Below are 17960 nucleotides of genomic sequence, written 5' to 3'. Positions count from 1 at the left end.
ATCAACAATCAATAAAATGTCCTAAAATTGGATGTTGGTGGGTAGATGTGGCAGAGAACTTTCTCGTTGGATGTGCTATCCTGCAGAATAATCTAGAGGCAATCATACAAGTAGTAGAAGTCAGTTGGTATTATGAAGAATATGAAGTTGGTAGGCGCACTACTAAACAATGTCAAGGAGGGAGGGATAGGGGTTGGAAGGCAGGAGAAGTGGCAAGGATGGGGCCATACCTGAGATGTGTAAATGTTTTGAGAATTGTAATGCCATTTATCTATGGATGATTGGCATTACATGGATTGAAGATTCCCTCTAAGCACTGTGCCCATCCTGGTGACACCTCCACCCAGGATGGACTGTGTTTCTTGCCTCAGCGAGCGGGGGATCTTGACCCAAGGTTCAAGAAACATGTCTGGTGGTGGCAGGCTGCCTAGAGCCAGTCAGAGACCACACTAGGGTTAATAGGTTTTCAAGGGGCACCTCTACGGTGCCCTTTGAGTACATGTGTTAATAAATCCAACACTGGCATTAATGTTGGTTTTTCAATGATAGTTGCTTGGGACTAAACACTCTGGCTTCCCTGGCACTTACAATATTAAGGAATGGACGTAAATATTGTGGGGTCGTATCTGCTCATGCATCTGAGATATAGTGCACCCTGCTATAGGGCTTGTAAGGCCTGCTAGAGGAATGACTTACCTAAACCTTCCGATTCAGAAAAGGGGGTGGTGATGAGCGGCATTGCTGCGGAGCATGGCACACAGGCAGTGTGCCATGACGACTGGAGTTTTTTACTGCACCAGGGCATGCAAGCTGCAGTGGCATGGACTTGGTGAGGGCACCCTAGTGGACCCTCTTCCGTCCCCATGCCCTAAGTAACAGGGGTACCATTTACTAAGGACTTACGGGGGTCTGAAGTTGTTCCAAGTGTGGCATGGGTTTAGGGAAAGAACTCTGGTACTGGGAACCTAATTAGCAGCGACCCAGTACTGTACACTCAAAGTGGAATCAAAAGCCAGGCAAAAAGTGTGCAGGAGGGGTTACTGCAACAGACACCCACTTTTCTACAGTTGCTAAAGTATGTGCTAAAGATACTACAATTAGACCATTACTTTGCTTCAGGGAAAGAGCCCTGGAGACTGGTTAACAGGCTTCTGTGCACTGTCAGAGTCAAAAACCAGAATCTAGAAGTTCTATTGGGGGATAAAAGGGGGTGGGACAACTGCAACAAAATTCCAGTTTCCTACAGTCCTGCAATGTAGTGTAGGGCGTAGACATTGGCAAATTATTTTTCTTCGAAGAAGTCTTTTGAGTCACTAGATAAATAGTGACACCTAACTTAGTTGGCGATGCGCGTGGGCACTGACTTCATTTTAGATTGCTTTTCGCACAGTGGATTGAGATCATTATGGAATGGTGAGGGAGCACAATATGATGCAAACATGTGTTGCATGAAAAAGAATGTAATTAAATTAGAGAAGAGACCTGTGATCAGGATCACACACATCTTGGAAGGAGGGTGGGCACATGTGAATCTACAGTATTACACTTTATAAACCAATGCTACAGGGTAAGCAACATTTTCCATTCATAGCATGTGTTGCTGCAGATACATATGCGCTGCACAGACTGTAAAGCACTTCCTTTCATAAGTCATAAGTAGTGTGTGAATGATGCAGATGTCTGAAAAAAAGGCCATTCAGACTGTCTGGCTAGAATATTCATACAGTAATGTTTAAATGTTTAGTAAGTGTATAGAAGGGCCATAATTGCAGCCTTCTTCTGGGTAGAGTGTGCCCTGGGTGTGACAGGGAGGGCTTTCTTGTCTTTAAGATAGCAAGTCTGAATGCACTTGACTATCCACCTGGAAATGTCTGCATTACATATAGGCTCAACCTTGTGGGGTTTTGCAAAGGCTACAAACAGCTGGTCTGCTTTGCAAGAAGACTTGGTTCTGTCTCTTTAATATACAAGTTTGCGCTTCACATCTAGGGTGCAGAGTGCTCTGTCTGCTACCGACTGTAGCTGAGAGAAAAATACTGGTAGCTCTATGATCTAGTTAAGGTGGTAAGGAGAAACCACCTTAGGGTGGAACTTGAGATTAATCCTGAGCACTACCCTGTCCTTCGGAATTTGGATAAAGTGTTCCTGCCAAGTGAGGGCTTGCGGTTCACTAATGCATTGTAGGGACGTTATTGCCAGCTGAAAAGGTGCCACTTTCCAAGAGTGATGCTTGAGAGGACATTAGTGTAAAAGCTTAAATGGGGAATCCCTGCATCCGGTGAGGACAATGTTTAGGTTCCATACTGGTGCTGGTGGAACCCTGTTAGAAGTGACCCTCTGAAGACCTTTCATGAATGCTTTAAACGCAAGACAGAGGAGTGCTCCCTATTTCACATGTAGGCTGCTATCGCTGTATTGAGGTGTAGGGTTTTTGATTACTTTTAATTCCCATAATCTTCCCACCATTCTGGTATTTCAGGACAGTTTGTCTTATTAGGTGTTAAAGAACTTCTTAAAATAGTTTTTGTTGGATGAGGGCTGTTAGTATCTTAACACTATTTGGGCATAGGTTTCCTGACAGTTAGACTTTGCACATTTAGGCAACTCTGGAAAACCTGGGAGTTCATGACTGTCCACCAGCAGTGCACAGTACAGAATGACCATTAGAGGCACTGGTGAAGAGCACCCGCCTCCTCACTTGCTTTTTGGATGATGCATTTTCACCTCAGAATTTCTTTGATTGTTGTTTCGAACTATCAAGACTTGAAATGTGTGGTTTCCTGCATTTATTCATTTAGCCTTAATGACTTCACAGTTTGTGAAGCGCCCCCTGTGGCAAATAAACAAAACAAAAAAACGGAAAATAATCTTCATAACCTATGCATCCTTTTCCTGTCAGACAGTTGTAAATAAAATGAGTGGCTGTCAAAAAATATCATGGATCAAATTAATTGATCAGGAAGAGACAGCTTGTGAGATAATGAACATTTTATAGCATCATCTTTTTATCTTCTAGCATCATTTTCCTTGTTTGCTGTCTGGTGCTGATCTGTGTTTTATAAAAAAAATACCAATAAGACTTGAAAGACTTTAAACAGCCTGCAAGAGTGGTGATTAGCTTGGTTTATAGCTATGTACTCATTTACTGCAGTCTATTACTGTTAAAACTTAACAATCAGAGAATTAAAAGTGCTGTCAGTTCATGCTGTTTGAACAGTTCATACAAAGGTTATCTGTAACCATGGGATTGAGAAAGTGGAGGAGGTGTCGAGGGACTGTGTTTTTCTTAACCCCATGGCTGCTCAGCATATTCCCCTGCTGTGCTGAGAAATCGTTATTCCCATTATATATGACGAGCTGGGCTCGTCATCAGCGTGCGAGGAGGGTACTCCACGACGAGCCCAGCTCGTCATGAGCCTGGAAGGGGTTAATAGCAGCTTAAACTTCTTCAGAAGATCTTTTTTGTGTTGTTGGGAGTGCTCATTATGCAGGGCTGTCTTCTCTTTACTAGTCACAAACTTATTGTTGTTTCTATTTATGAAGGAGATGGCTTCCTGTACCATGATGTCTTCGCTTTTTATGGCCAAATGGATGTGAAAATTGAAGTGTTAGTTAAATTACAGCATCATTCTTTACCCTCAGAGCAATTGGCAAATTTTTCCTTCTTTCTGTTCTTGAATTCTGTAGCATAATTTATAAGAACATTATTATTGAAGTTATAAGTGACATTTTTTACATGATGTCTTAAAGTTAAAGGTTTAAAAGTCAATAGTTGTTTTTGTCTTTTGTCAGTCATGTGGCGGACTTACACAAGTCTGGCTGGGAAGATCCATCTAGTGAGAAAATGCCCCCTGGATGGGGACCTCAGTCTGGTGCAGGCGATTCTACTACGAACCTCAATAGCTCTGCAGGCACTCAGATACCATCATTACTCTCCATGTCGACAAGAAACCATATGGACATCACTACCCCACCTCTACCACCAGTAGCACCTGAAGTTCTTCGGGTAGCTGAACATCGCCATCGGAGAGCACTTATGTATCCGTACATCTACCATGTGCTTACAAAGGTGAGTAAGATTAGGTGCAGTTGGATATCTAAAAGTCAGCATCTGTGTCATTTTGTGGCCAGATAAGTTCAGTGTGCCTTTACTACTTGATTATTGCTGATTTGATTGATAATGGTTACTGATAGATACTTCTAAATGCAGATCCCTCGCTATTAGAATATCCCTAAGTGCCAGACTGGATCTGGATAATTTTAAAGAGCAATTCCGTCACATGCCCATAGGTGGTGTTATGCGTCTCCACATCCAATTGGTCCTGCCCCAGATGTGACATTGAGCCAATATATTTTTTGTAAAAATAGAACCGTACACACCGGGTTACGTGCACTTGTGCTTTTGAGTAAGGAAGACGTTGTTTTGGATAAATCAATTTCCACCAAGTAGCTTCTGTTAAGTATTTCTAGTTTTATTTCTTAAAAGTGTATCTAATTATTTTCTCTTAAATCTTATTTCATTTCTATATTTTATCAACACATTTTTGTTATTTTTGTGCAAAGTTTTTTTACATATAGCACATGACAATAATTTTGCATTAAATGATCCATAAAATATCTGAACAATTTATAACTTCTTTCTTTAAATACAGAATATATTCCTTTCAACGCGTTTCGGCCGTTCGCCTTCCTCAGGAATTCTGCATTTTACATCAACAGTTGCTAAAATGATGAGAGATAGTAGTTTAGTATTTTATCTTTTACGACATGTAATTCACCAACAACGTCTAACAAATTACTTCTATTCTTTTCTCTATATACATGATTCTATTAGTATATTCTGCTGTGATTATCCCAGTGCCATAAGTCGGCCCTACCCTGCTGATATGATATATCGAAGTGCACGTAACCCGGTGTGTACGGTTCTATTTTTACAAAAAGTACTATACCTTGCTAGGGTTTATCCTTTAAGTAAGGGGCCCCGATTTTCCAAAAGACATCGAGCCAATATACACAGCTGCTTCTGCGTGCTGACATCAGTTCCTTTTAGATGCTGTTAGAGTTCAGACAGATTGTTTCCAGTGTTCAATTGACATGTCCTGCACCGAAAACAGGGTTAAAACTGTGCAAGGATTGCCATAAGCAGAATGTCAATGACAGACCTCATCAGCTCTGCCTCGGGTGACTCTGCTCCAAACAAAACTCTGTGTCCTGTGACAGATGAGCGAGTATAAATCTTGAAGGCCAGCTGTAATTTTGAAGGTAAGCTGAAAGGCAATCTGTGACCACAAAGCTAATCTATATGTCACAAAATACGGAAAGAAGTTGAAGACTGGATGGTCTTGTTTGAAGTCAAGACTGCAGGTGCACTCTCGCGATCACTCTTCATCGAAGTCGCAGTTTTGAGGTAAGACCAAAAAGCCAAAGAAACGCAACCAGTCCAAATACAGTTCCACTTCGTCCTGCCATTCCCACCACATTGACTCGCGTAATGCAAGACTTTAAGTTGGCTGGTGTAGGAAGCTGGCTCTCTACATAGTGTGCTAAAAGGAAGTACACTGGGCAGAGAGACCAATGGGTCCCTGATTGCTTTACAGAGGCAAAAGTAGATAATACGAACACTCTCTTTTGTGGTAGTGTGGGCAGGCAGTTAGGCTTATAAGAGGGTAGTGTTAAGCATTTGTTTTACTCTGAGAGGCAATAAATGGGACACACACTCGGGGGCGCTAGAGGGCTCACGGCAAAATGGCCTCACCTTAGTGCTGCTCTGCCCGGCCGAGCCAACATCCGACAAATATCTACCTGAAATTGCTCCATCTCATCCCCTGATGGGATTGGGCAGTGTTAGGGTGCCTGCCTGCTGGTGCTGGGATTAAAGAATCGCATTTCTGTACTCCACAATGCTCTATATTCATCCCGCCGGCCCACCCGAACTGCACTCCCAAAATGGCGGCTCCCGGGCGCTCTTGAAGATCTAGTATTGATTTCGCCGCTGTGCCCTAGCTGTCTGGGCCATCTCCGGAGCTGTATTCCAGACCTGTGCAGGTGGAAGGTGAGAGGGCACCGAGCCGATTGGCGCACCGCTGAGTGAGGAGTGGCAAACAGAAGAGAGGCCGTCTACCTACGTTTCCTCGAGACCGGGGTGTAAGGAAGTGGGTTTTTGTTGCAGTAACCCCCCCAACTTTTTGCCTGGTGCACTTTTCCTTGGTGTGTCCTGGGTCCCTGCCAATCGGGTACCCAGGGCCTGTGTTCCTTCCCTAAAAACTGTACTAAAACCTAAACCCAATTGGCGTCTCTGGCCACATGTCAGCCCCTGGTAAATGATACCCAGGGCATTGTGACCAGAGAAGTCCCCTAAGGGTTGCAGCACTTATTGTGCCACCCTTACCTTGAACCCTGACACACACGCACTGCCTTTGCAGGCTGAGTGTCCTGGTGCAGAACTAAACAAAGAGTCACATGGCACACATCCATGTGTGCCATGCCCACAAACCCGCTGCCCTGGCATACATCAGCAACCCCTCTAGCTGGGTGCCCTATGCCAGTGGTGTGGGCACAGGTGCATGAGCCCTGTGCCCCTACAGTACCCAGGGCCATTATGGTGCTCGGAGGTTGTTATTACGAACTCCACAGCACTATAATGGCTACACTGAAGACTGACAAGTTTGATATCAAACTTCTTAGCACATTAAACCCACACTGATGCCAGTGTGGGATTTAATGTAAAATGCACTACAGGGGGCATCTTAGAGATGTCCCCTGAAACCTAACCTACAATCCACGTCTTGTCTGAGAGGCTGCCTAGGCTGCCACACAGCAGACATGTTGCTGGACCCCTGGGTGGAGAGCCCCCGCTCTCCTGGGCCAGCAAAAATGCACATCCTGGGCGAGGTACTTGGTCTCTTACCCCAGGATGGGCAGGGGGATGCCTCAAAGGCATGCTGCCTTTGTGAGCTTCTCCAGGCCACTTGCTGTAATCAGCAACTGGCCCCCACCGGTTCTGACCCCCACTCTGGCAGGAAGACTGGCGGAAAACCCTACTTGAGGAAAGGGGGTGTGCCAGGCTGTGCCAACTCCACCCCTCAGGTGGGAGAGGCGAGGTGAAGCACAACTCCGGGCTCCGGCCATCTTGATGATGGGGAGCCCTGCCCAATCAGAGATAGGCTCCTGCTCCCCTCCCACAGGGGAGGAGCAGGATAGGGGTGTAATCACCCCACCTGTAACACCCCTAAATTTAGTAGTTCGAGGCATGTGGGCTGCTGAATTCATAACTGTGCAAAGATCGCCGCCTAGTGTTGGGTCCGGATGATTGCACATTGTTGTCTTGGAAGAGTCTTCGAAGTATCACGAGATAGGTGGCTCCTCCCCTGGACTACAGTGCGCATGGGCATCCTCTCCATCCTCAGATTGTTTTTTTCCGCCATTGGGTTCGGATGTATTTTCTTAACTCGGAGTTCGGAATCGATTAAAAACTTTCTAAAAGGCCAAAAGGCCTTCGGGGTCGTCTGTATTGTTATTCGATCGGTGCCGACAACTTTATTCCTGTTGTTTTCTACTCAGGACGTCGAATCGGGCCGCGTGGCCTTTTCGACACCAAGGGAGACACCAATGGACCGATCGTCGATGGAACGAAGTCCATTCAAAAGATGCCCCAACTGTAACTCGAAATATCCACACATAGATAAACACCCTGTGTGTAACAAGTGTTTATCTCCAGAACACAATGAAGCCGACTGCTTAGCTTGTGCACTATTTCGATCAAAGAAGACACTTCGGATTCGACGAGCAGCAAGGCAGACAATGCAGAAGCCAGCGCCTGACCCGGAAAATATCTTTGAAGACGACGTAGAGGTCGTCGAAGCTGAAGACTCAGATCAGCTGTCGGAGCAGGGGTCAGAACATGTCTCCAACTACTACGTCGACGAAGAAGAAGACATCGTCGAGGTAGGGGATGACGATCCAGGCATCGGAGCCTTCGAGGACGACTCCGGCGAGGACACTGGGCCAACCGTGAGTACGGAGCCCAGTACATTTACTAATAGGCTTCCAGAGGCTCAGGTCGAGGCATCGCCGGAAGGCCTTAGCCAAGATCATGACATCGATTCTATAGCCCCGCAATTCAGCCCAGCTAAGAGTATAAGACAAGAGCCATCAGTGCAACATTACCATAGCATGGTAAAATCGAAACCGAAAGTGATGGAACCAAAACAGAAACCGAAACTGATAGACTTTACAGTCTTTGGACCGAGAGGTGTGGATCCATCGGAGCCGACCAAAAAGAAAATGGTCGTCGACCCGGCTGGGTCGCATATTAGGGTTGTCGAGCCGAGAGCCAGTACACCCATGTCCACGCCTAAGCTAAAGGCCGTCGAACCGACGAGATCGATGTCGACACCAAGCGACACAAACAAGGGACTCGAACAGAAGACGGTTGTCGAACCGAAACAAAGTCGACAAACCAAGGCCGGTGCACACAAAGACACTCGAGCCGAAGGCAAGGATCGAACCGAAGGAGTCCCGAGCCGAGGCAGCAAAACATCGCTCTGAAGCAGCAAGCTCCGAAGACGACACAAGGCCAAAAAGTGGTTATCGAACAGACGAAAACAGTCGGATCGATAACAATTACGGCTCCAAAGAAGTTCATACAGACTAAAAAGACTGTTGAAACACAAAAGTCCCTCGGACCGATAAAATTCGGAATTCCAACACACGTAAAGCCAAGAGCGGTCGAATCAACAACCGGAATCGAACCGACACAGACAAAAAAGGCGATAACGGGGAAAAGAGCTAAAGCACCTGAAGAGCAAGAGCCCTCAACAGATGAACAGTCAAAACTATATGTTGACCCCGATACTGGCAGAGTTACCCTATATAAGAGGAAAATCAGACCAGACACTTACGCTGAGACCTATAAGATACCACTCCAAAAGAAAAGAGACACTTCTACATCTCCAATTCTCTTTGAGCCTATCAGACCACATGTGCAAGAGACTTATACATATTCTCCCACACTCACAGATGAGGATGTAGACTATGAGGATAATGAACAGTACAATTATCCGGTGGACATAACCAGGACAACCAGAATCAACCATGGTCTGACCCTGTAGATCCAGGAGACTCTCAGCCCATTCCAGACAATACTGCATACCCTGTTAACCCCTTCCACGCTGATGACGAGCTGGGCTCGTCATGGCGTAGCCTCCTCGCACGCTGATGACGAGCCCAGCTCGTCACGTAAAGTGCGTTTTTAAAAATCTCAGCGTGCGAGCGGAATTCCGCTAGCGCGCATGAGGTTAAGACTTCACCTACAGAGGGCACAGCTGCTTTCAATGCATTGATAGAAAGAGCAGCATACAATCACCACCCCATTGAGGAAGACTTCCTCTTTGACACTTTCAACACTTCTGAAAGATCAGTCAAAACATTGCCAATGTTAAAAGGGGTGCTTAAACAAGAAGGGGACATATTTAAGGAAACAACGAGGGCACACGTCATTAACCCCAGAATAGAGAGGAAATATAGGCCAGCACCATTGGACCCTACATACATTAAGGGACAGCTGCCTTTAGACTCTTTGGTAGTATCCAATGCACGTAAACGTGCTAATTCTCAGACTACTAGCAAGGCTCCACCTCCAGACAAGGAGTCCAAGAGTAGCTGCTCAAGCAGCTAACATATGGAGAATTTCAAACACACAAGCCCTGTTAGCCAGGTATGACAGGGCACACTATGACACACTAGAGCAAATTCTCCAGCATCTGCCTGACCTTTATAAGGATCAGGCAGAGTTCCTAATACAAGAGGGAAAGCTAATATCTAACGCCTCCATCAAATGTGCGCTAGATGCGGCAGACACAGCAGCCAGGGCTATCAATACCAGTGTCATGCTCAGACGACATGCGTGGCTCCGCATCTCTGGGTTTAAGAATGAGGTTCAGAGCACTTTACTCAATCAACCTGTAAACCCTGATTATTTATTTGGTCCTGATGTGGACACAATATTAGACAAGATGAAAAAGGATACCGAGACAGCCAAGTCTATGGGAGCCTTGCAGTCACAACAATACAGAGGCGGCTCCTTTCGTCGCTCCGACAACAGAGGAGCTGCAAGAGGAGGCTCAACACAGCAAACCTCATACAACAAAGGGAACACGCAAAACACCTACATCAAAAAAACAGTAGAGGTGGATACCGTGGTAATAACAACAAGGGTAGAGGACGAGGGAATAACACCACCAGATCCTCTACCAATACCAAACAGTGACTTTTTGTCACTACCCCCAGACCATGTAACACCGGTCGGGGGAAGATTACAGCAGTTCCTGCCAGTCTGGGAAAACATAACTACAGACAGGTGGGTGAGGCAAATTATCCAGCATGGCTATTGCCCGGAATTAACCTCCACACCACCCAACATACCTCCAAGACACCGTCCTATGTCCGCAGAACACCTACACTTATTACAGCAAGAAGTCATCATCATGCTACAAAAAGGGGCCATAGAACTAGTACCCTTAGAACACCAGGGTACAGGGGTGTACTCACTGTACTTCCTAATCCCCAAAAAGGACGGGTCTCTCAGACCAATTTTGGACCTCAGGCCCCTAAACCAATACATCTTATCAAAGCATTTCCACATGCTCACTCTACAGCAGGTATTACCACTGTTGCGTCAAAGAGACTTCCTCGCAACACTAGACCTCAAAGACGCATATTTCCATATACCGATACACCCGGCACACAGGAAATATCTCAGGTTTACAATACAAAATCAGCACTACCAATTCAAAGTCCTTCCTTTTGGGGTGACAACAGCCCCAAGGGTGTTCACCAAGTGCCTAGCGACAGTAGCTGCACATCTGAGAAGACCGCATATTCATGTCTATCCATATCTGGACGACTGGCTAATACAAGCACAGTCAGCCCAGCAATGTGCCAGCCACATGTCACGCACTATTCACCTCCTGCACAGTTTAGATTTCTCGCTGAACTACCAAAAGTCCCATCTTCAGCCTGCCCACGTACAACAGTACCTGGGAGCGACGATAGACACTCTGGCAGCAAAAGCACTGCCAAATTCTGCCAGAATAAACAGCATTCAGACGCTGATCCAAAGGTTCAGGCCCCAACACTCGCTCCCAGCCCGAGTGTTTATGCAACTGATGGGCATGATGGCCTCATGCATTTTCATAGTCCGTCACGTGAGACTACACATGCGTCCGCTGCAGGAGTGCCTAGCACGTCAGTGGAACCAGGCTCAAGGACAATTGAACCACCTAGTGTTGGTGACCAGTCGTGCATACAACTCTCTGCATTGGTGGAATCCACAAAACCTTTGCAACCTACTGGAGCTGATGGCAATTTTTATGGCAATGAAAGCGTTCAAAGTACATCTGTGCAACAAGACCGTGTTGATCCGGACGGACAACATGACTGCAATGTACTACCTACAGAAACAGGGAGGAACACACTCTCCACAGCTGTCACATCTAGCTCAGAGCGTGAGGAAGTGGGCCATTCAGAGAAACATTTTTCTCATGGCGGATCACCTCCCAGGCAAGGACAATCAAATGGCGCATCTGCTCAGCAGACACAGCCAACAGCTGCACGAGTGGGAGATTCATCCCACAGTGCTACAACCATACTTCCAACAGTGGGGACAACCAGAGTTAGACCTGTTTGCCCAAAAAGAAAACTCAAAATGCCAGTACTTCGCCGCAAGGTTCCCACACCCGCAGTCTCAGAGCAATGCGATATGGATGAACTGGTCAGGCAAATTTGCCTACGCTTTTCCCCCAGCACCACTGATTCCGCTGGTGGCACGCAAACTACGGCAACAGTCACTCACAATGATCCTAGTTGCTCCCACATAGGCGAGACAGCCATGGTACACAATGTTCCTGGAACTTTCAGTAGTTCCTCATCAAAGGCTGCGCCTCGCACCCCATCTTCTAAATCAGAACCATTCCCAAGTCAGACATCCAGATCCCAATCAGTTGAACCTAGCGATCTGGCTCCTGAAGTCATAGAATTTGGATACCTTATCTTGCCTCCAGACTGCATGAACATCATTAAAGAGGCAAGACGACCAACTACGAGAGCGTGCTATGCAGCTAAATGGAAGAGATTTGTTATTTACTGCAACAATAACCAAATCAACCCTTTGGATGCTTCCATACAGAACATTATATGTTACCTGCTGCATTCATCAAAGATGCAACCTAGCGTACTCTTCCATAAGACTACACCTAGAGGCTATAGCAGCATACCTTCAAAACAGGCAACACCTTTCACTAATTAGAGTACCAGCAATAAAGGCTTTTATGGAGGGTCTTAAAAGGGTGATCCCTCTAAGACACCAACCGTCCCCAGTCCGGAATATAAATATAGTACTTACCAGACTTATGGGACCTCCTTTTGAACCTCTACACTCATGCGAACTGCAATTCTTAACGTGGAAGGTGGCATTCTTGATTGCCATTACCTCACTCAGGCGAGTTAGCGAGTTACAAGCACTAACAATTCAGGAACCCTTCCTGCACGTACATGCTAACAGGGTGGTTCTTAGAACAAACCCTATGTTTATACCAAAGGTCATATCCAATTTCCATATTAATCAATCAATAGAACTGCCAGTGTTCTTCCAAAATCAACAGTCAGTAGCTGAAAGAGCCCTACACACACTGGATGTGAAGAGAGCTCTGCTTTATTATGTGGACAGAACGAAATCATTTAGGAAAACAAAGCAATTATTTGTTGCTTTTTCACCACAACATAAAGGAAATCCAATATCAAAGTCAGGAATAGCCAGATGGATCGTTAAATGCATTCAAATATGTTATCAAAAGGCTAAACGCACTTTAAGTGTCCCCCCAAGAGCACACTCTACGCGAAAAATGGGGGCATCCATGGCTTTCCTAGGAAAGATTCCTCTTGAAGACATATGTAGAGCAGCCACATGGACTACCATACACACTTTCACAAAACACTACTGTGTAGACGTGCAAGCAAAGCAGCAAGCTGCTGTAGGCCAGGCTGTCCTCAAAAATCTTTTTCAAACTGCTGCAGCTGGCACAGGTAACCACCGCTAGAGGAGATACTGCTATACAGTCTATGCACAGATATGAATTCAGTAGCCCACATGCCTCGAACGGAGTTTGCTACTTACCAGTATGCATCTGTTCTTGGCATGTAGGGCTGCTGACATTCATATCGCCCGCCCTCCTCCCCGGTGCCTGTCGCAGCTGCAGCATTATCTTTTGCATGGCCATCTCTTACTTTACTATCTCCATCTCTGCCACAATAGCGAAAAACAATCTGAGGATGGAGAAGATGCCCATGCGCACTGTAATCCAGGGGAGGAGTCACCTATCTCGTGATACTTGGAATACCGTTCCATGACAACAAGGTGTAATCATCCGGACCCAACACTAGGCGGCGATCTATGCACAGATATAAATGTCTGCAGCCCTACATGCCAGGAACAGATGCATACTGGATAGTAGCATATTCCTTTAGCCGTACTTACCAGTAACTTGAATTTCCTTCCATAGGGTATCATTGCCTGCTTTTTAACTAAAAAGTTTCTAAGTGTCGATTTTTGAAACTTTTGAAACTTACAAATATTCTTTCAAAATCGTGCCAACGATTACTTACCTGTTTTAGATAGATGTCTCAGTGCTGAACCTAGGAGCCCAGCACTGGATTACAAAAGTAAAGCAAAAATAAGTTATCTGCAGATTGAATTTCCTTCCATAGGCTAACATTGGTGATTCTATGTGAAAAAAGTTTTTAAGTGTCAACTTTTAAAATACAATAATATTCTTTAAAAATCACTACTATAACCAAAAAGCTTTTACTTAACTGTTTGTAGGAAATGTCCCAAGACTGAATCTAGGATCCAGACCTGTGGTTAGAAAAGTAATCTACAAAGTAACTAATTGCATTTAACTAGAAATTCCCATTGAGCTCAATGTTGCATTGTGTTTGAAATTGTGTTGCCTATTGCAACAAACTGTAACTATTGTAATCATAAAGTCTATTGCCTATTTGAAAAGTACTTAACTAAAGTAACTAATTCTTAGAAAGTATATTTTGATACCTTGTTTGTTCTAAAATAAAACAATTATATCTTTTGATACAAAACAATTGGCCTAGAGTCCAGTTCTTGAGTGTGTGAGACCTGATACTGATACTGCCTTACTGCTCGACCAAGCTACCACTTTAGAGAGTGAGGTTATATCTAACTTAAGCCTCTGCCAAACCTCTGGGGCCTGTGGACTCTGTGCACTCTGTACCTTACTTTGGTCCAGTATATACAGAGCCAATTTCTTACACGGGGCTGAGCTGCAGGAGGCTGCCGGCGGACCGCATTGCTCCTGGTGCTAGCGGTGGTGAATGGGGTGAGGGGCCTGCAGCTGCGGAGTTGATTGGGGGCCCTGGTGGGTGCGGTACTCTGTTTGCTGCTACTGGGACTGGTGGGAGCGCGCTACTGGCAAGGCAGCGGCTCTGAGGAGCGAGGGCCTGGGATGCTGTGCTGTTTAAAACTGCGGATCATTGGGCCTGTGTCCCCGCTGGGGCGCTGGTTCCTCCACTGGATTGCTGAGTCTGGGGACGCTACCCTGTACTTGCTGCCCTGCCACTGGCCCCCTCATTGTCTGTGTAGCTGGCGTCTGACATCGCTGGGTGTGCTAAGCTAGATTGGGCTGCTGGTGAGGGGTTTGCATCGCTTCACATCTCGAGAGGCCTGCCACAGCAATTAAAGCTGCCCCATGTCATCTACGCTGCTTTTACCCAGCGGCAAGCCTATCCAGTGCTTTATACAGTACACGGTTGCCTGGGTGTGCTGTGTATCTTCTGTGGGTCTTCTGGTCTGGGAGAAACCACTGGCGCCTTTGGCCTGGGCTGGGCCTTCACTATCTGGCACTAACTTGGTAGATCCTCCTTGGCTCTGGGGAGCTGCAACGATTATCCTTTCAGATCCCTGCTACCCTGGCCCGTGCTCTACCTTTGGCCTGGTTGGCGCACATCTCATCGTGTCTTGGCTGTGCTTGCTTGTCCCGGGGGCAAATTTAGCTCGACCTACCGAGAACTGACAAATCGTAGCCTTGCCTCACCTGTGCGACTCGCAAGCCTGCTAATAGGATGGTCTGAGTGAGGTTGCTGACCAGGCACTCCATATGGAGAAGGTGGTGTCCCTCGTCCAGGCCAAGAATGAGGACTTGGAGGCGCGGTTCTGGCGCAATAACATTAGACTCACAGGGCTGCCGGAGTCTACAAATGTGAGGAAAATTGAGCTCTTTCTGGAGAATTTGATTAAGGAGCTGTTTAGCACTGAACACCTCTCCAATGTGGTTATCGAACTCGCTCACTGCTCCCTAGTGGCGAGACCTGTGCCTGGCGCTCCTCCTCATCCCATAATAGCTAGACTATTAAACTACAGAGACAGGGACACTATTCTACGTTTGGCTCGGGACAAAGGGACTATTGAACACCGGGGCAACACTTTTTTTCTCGTTTTCACTGTGGTTGTTCAGTCTGCTAGACGAGAATTTAATGTAGTAAAAAAATGTTTGCAATCTGAGGGGGTCCCCTATGCAATGCTGTATCCTGCACGATTGCGCATAGGCCCAGAGGAGGGCTCAAACATTCTCCAACCCTAAAGCAGCCCTTGAACGTGTGAAGCAGCTTAAACGTAGGAGTCGCAGATCTGCCACGCCACAGGAAGAAGATTATTGAATGCTATACATGTTGATTCTGTGTTAATATTATCTACCTATTTACCTCCCTCTCAATCACAGGATTGTACTCTTACCATGTTTCTGTATGTCTCATTAGTGCTTGAGCTCCCGTTGGACACCTGCGTCTTCCTAGAGGCTACATACTCCATAATGCTGTACGCTGTGTGAAGTGAAGTTTGATTGTTTGGCACTTTTCTAGATCTGCTCTGCCCCTCCTACTAGTTGGCAGGCTAGTAGCACTCTGCGCCTCCTACCTGGGTATACCCCAAATGTGCAGTACACTGGTTTTGTTTTGTTGGGGGGTGGGGGGGATTTATTTGGGCTGGGATGGCTTTGGCGGGATTGGGTCGCTGAAGTTGTTTTTCTTGGGAAAAGGCAGACTGGCATTGCAAGTATGTTGTGTACTTAATGTAAAGCAACATAAAAAAAGAAAATGTGACACAATCAAAAGAATAAATCCAAGACTAAATTTAGAAAAAAATAACACTTCATTTTATAAATATTTTGAAATCAAGTACTTTGTTTTAAGGTAAGTACAGTTTTTGATGGAAATATTTACTCGTAAGAAAAGCGTGGTGTGCCCGGTCTCCGCTTGCTGCCGCGGCCCGTTGTGCCTCTGTTGTGCCCCTGAGCTCTCCGCTCGCTGCCGCTGCCCGTGTGCCTCTGTTGTGCCTGACCGTATAGTATCTCGTTTTTGCCAGTTTTAATGTTGTGCCTATAATTTTGTTTCTGACAGTCTTTGCTTTTTGACCGTATCTGCCATTGTATTTTGTTGTGTTCGCTGTTGTGCCCCTCCACCCCGCTCCCCGCCGCTGCTCCCCCGCGGCCCCACTCCCGTTCCCTCCTGCATCACCGCTTCTCCCCTCCCCACTTGCCACCCCACTCCCGCCTCCCAGCTGCTCCTCTCTCGCTCCGCCCCCCCACCCCCCCACTCTCCATCTATGGCAGAGTCCACACGTACGCGCAGCGGGCACGCCAATGATGCGCCAAAGGCAAGCCAGTCTGCGCCCGTCCGTGCCTTGCCCGCGCCCAGCGCCAGACCCCCTGGCCCCCGCAGTTGCCATCCCACCCGCCGGACGTACAACGCCGCCACCCTCAGCGCACTCAACACCGGCCGCCTCCCCGGCTGCCACCGAGCCACCCCAGGACGCACCCACAGACCCTTCACCTGCCATTCCTGCAAGTTCTCCTGCATCCGACCTGCAACTCACCCGCACCCGCCAAGCCAAGCACCACCAGCAACCACCTGAAGTGCATCCTGCTCAACACCCGCTCCGTCCACAGACACGCCGTGGAACTATGGAACCTGCTCAACACCACTTCCCCGGATGTCGCCTTCCTCACGGAGACCTGGATGAACGCCTCCTCAGCACCCGACATCGCCATAGCCATCCTGGACGGCTACAAGATCATCCGGAGGGACCGCGTCAACCAGAATGGAGGAGGCATCGCCATCGTCCACAAGAACACCATCCGCATCACGACCAACTCCGACGACACCCTCACAGCCGCCGAACATCTCCACTTCCAGATACACACCGACCCCAAGACCACACTCAGAGGCACCCTCATCTACAGACCCCCAGGACCCCGCACACAATTCAGCGAAGACATCGCAGACTTCATCAGTCCACACGCCCTTCCCTCCGCTGACTACATCCTCCTAGGGGACCTCAACTTCCACCTGAAGAACAACAACGACAACAACACCACCACCCTGCTGGACTACCTCGCCAACCTCGGACTCAAGCAACTGGTGAACACCCCCACCCACTATGCCCCGCACACGCTTGACCCAGCCTTCTCCTCCAGCAAGTACATCTCCTTCAGCCACGCCACCGGACTTCACTGGACAGACCACAGCTGCGTCCAATTCAGCTTCAGAAAGACCACGACTCACCACCTCCCACAACAGTCTCCCCGCAGGAACTGGAACAAGATCACCACCGACCAGCTCACCACATCACTGAACCAGAACCGTCCCGCCAGATCAACGGACCCCAACCAAGCAGCCCTCAACCTCGCACAGTGGATCACCAACTGCGCCGACGACCTCGCACCCCTGAAAACCCATCCCAACAGGCCCGGAAGCAAGAAAGCCCCGTGGTTCAACGACGACCTCAAGATCTCCAAAAGGAACTGCTGCACCCTCGAGAAAGCCTGGCGAAAGAACCAAACCACAGGCAACATGACAGCCCTCAAGCACGCCACCCGCAA

General features: G+C 47.3%; 1 protein-coding gene across 2 annotated transcripts in view; it reads left to right on the top strand.

The window, feature by feature from the left end:
• The window catches only part of FAM120C (family with sequence similarity 120 member C), a 493040-nt gene that overhangs the window by 198591 nt on the left and 276489 nt on the right, over positions 1-17960 (top strand). For both annotated transcript variants that reach the window (XM_086940173.1, XM_086940172.1), the window contains exon 8: positions 3793-4069. In XM_086940173.1, coding sequence (XP_086796299.1) covers positions 3793-4069 — 277 coding nt within the window. The remainder of the gene's footprint in view (positions 1-3792; positions 4070-17960) is intronic.

This window comes from Lissotriton vulgaris, chromosome 10 (assembly GCF_964263255.1).
Source record: "Lissotriton vulgaris chromosome 10, aLisVul1.2, whole genome shotgun sequence".
In the NCBI taxonomy this organism is placed as follows: Eukaryota; Metazoa; Chordata; class Amphibia; order Caudata; family Salamandridae; genus Lissotriton; species Lissotriton vulgaris.
This window is presented reverse-complemented; position numbering and strand designations above follow the sequence as displayed.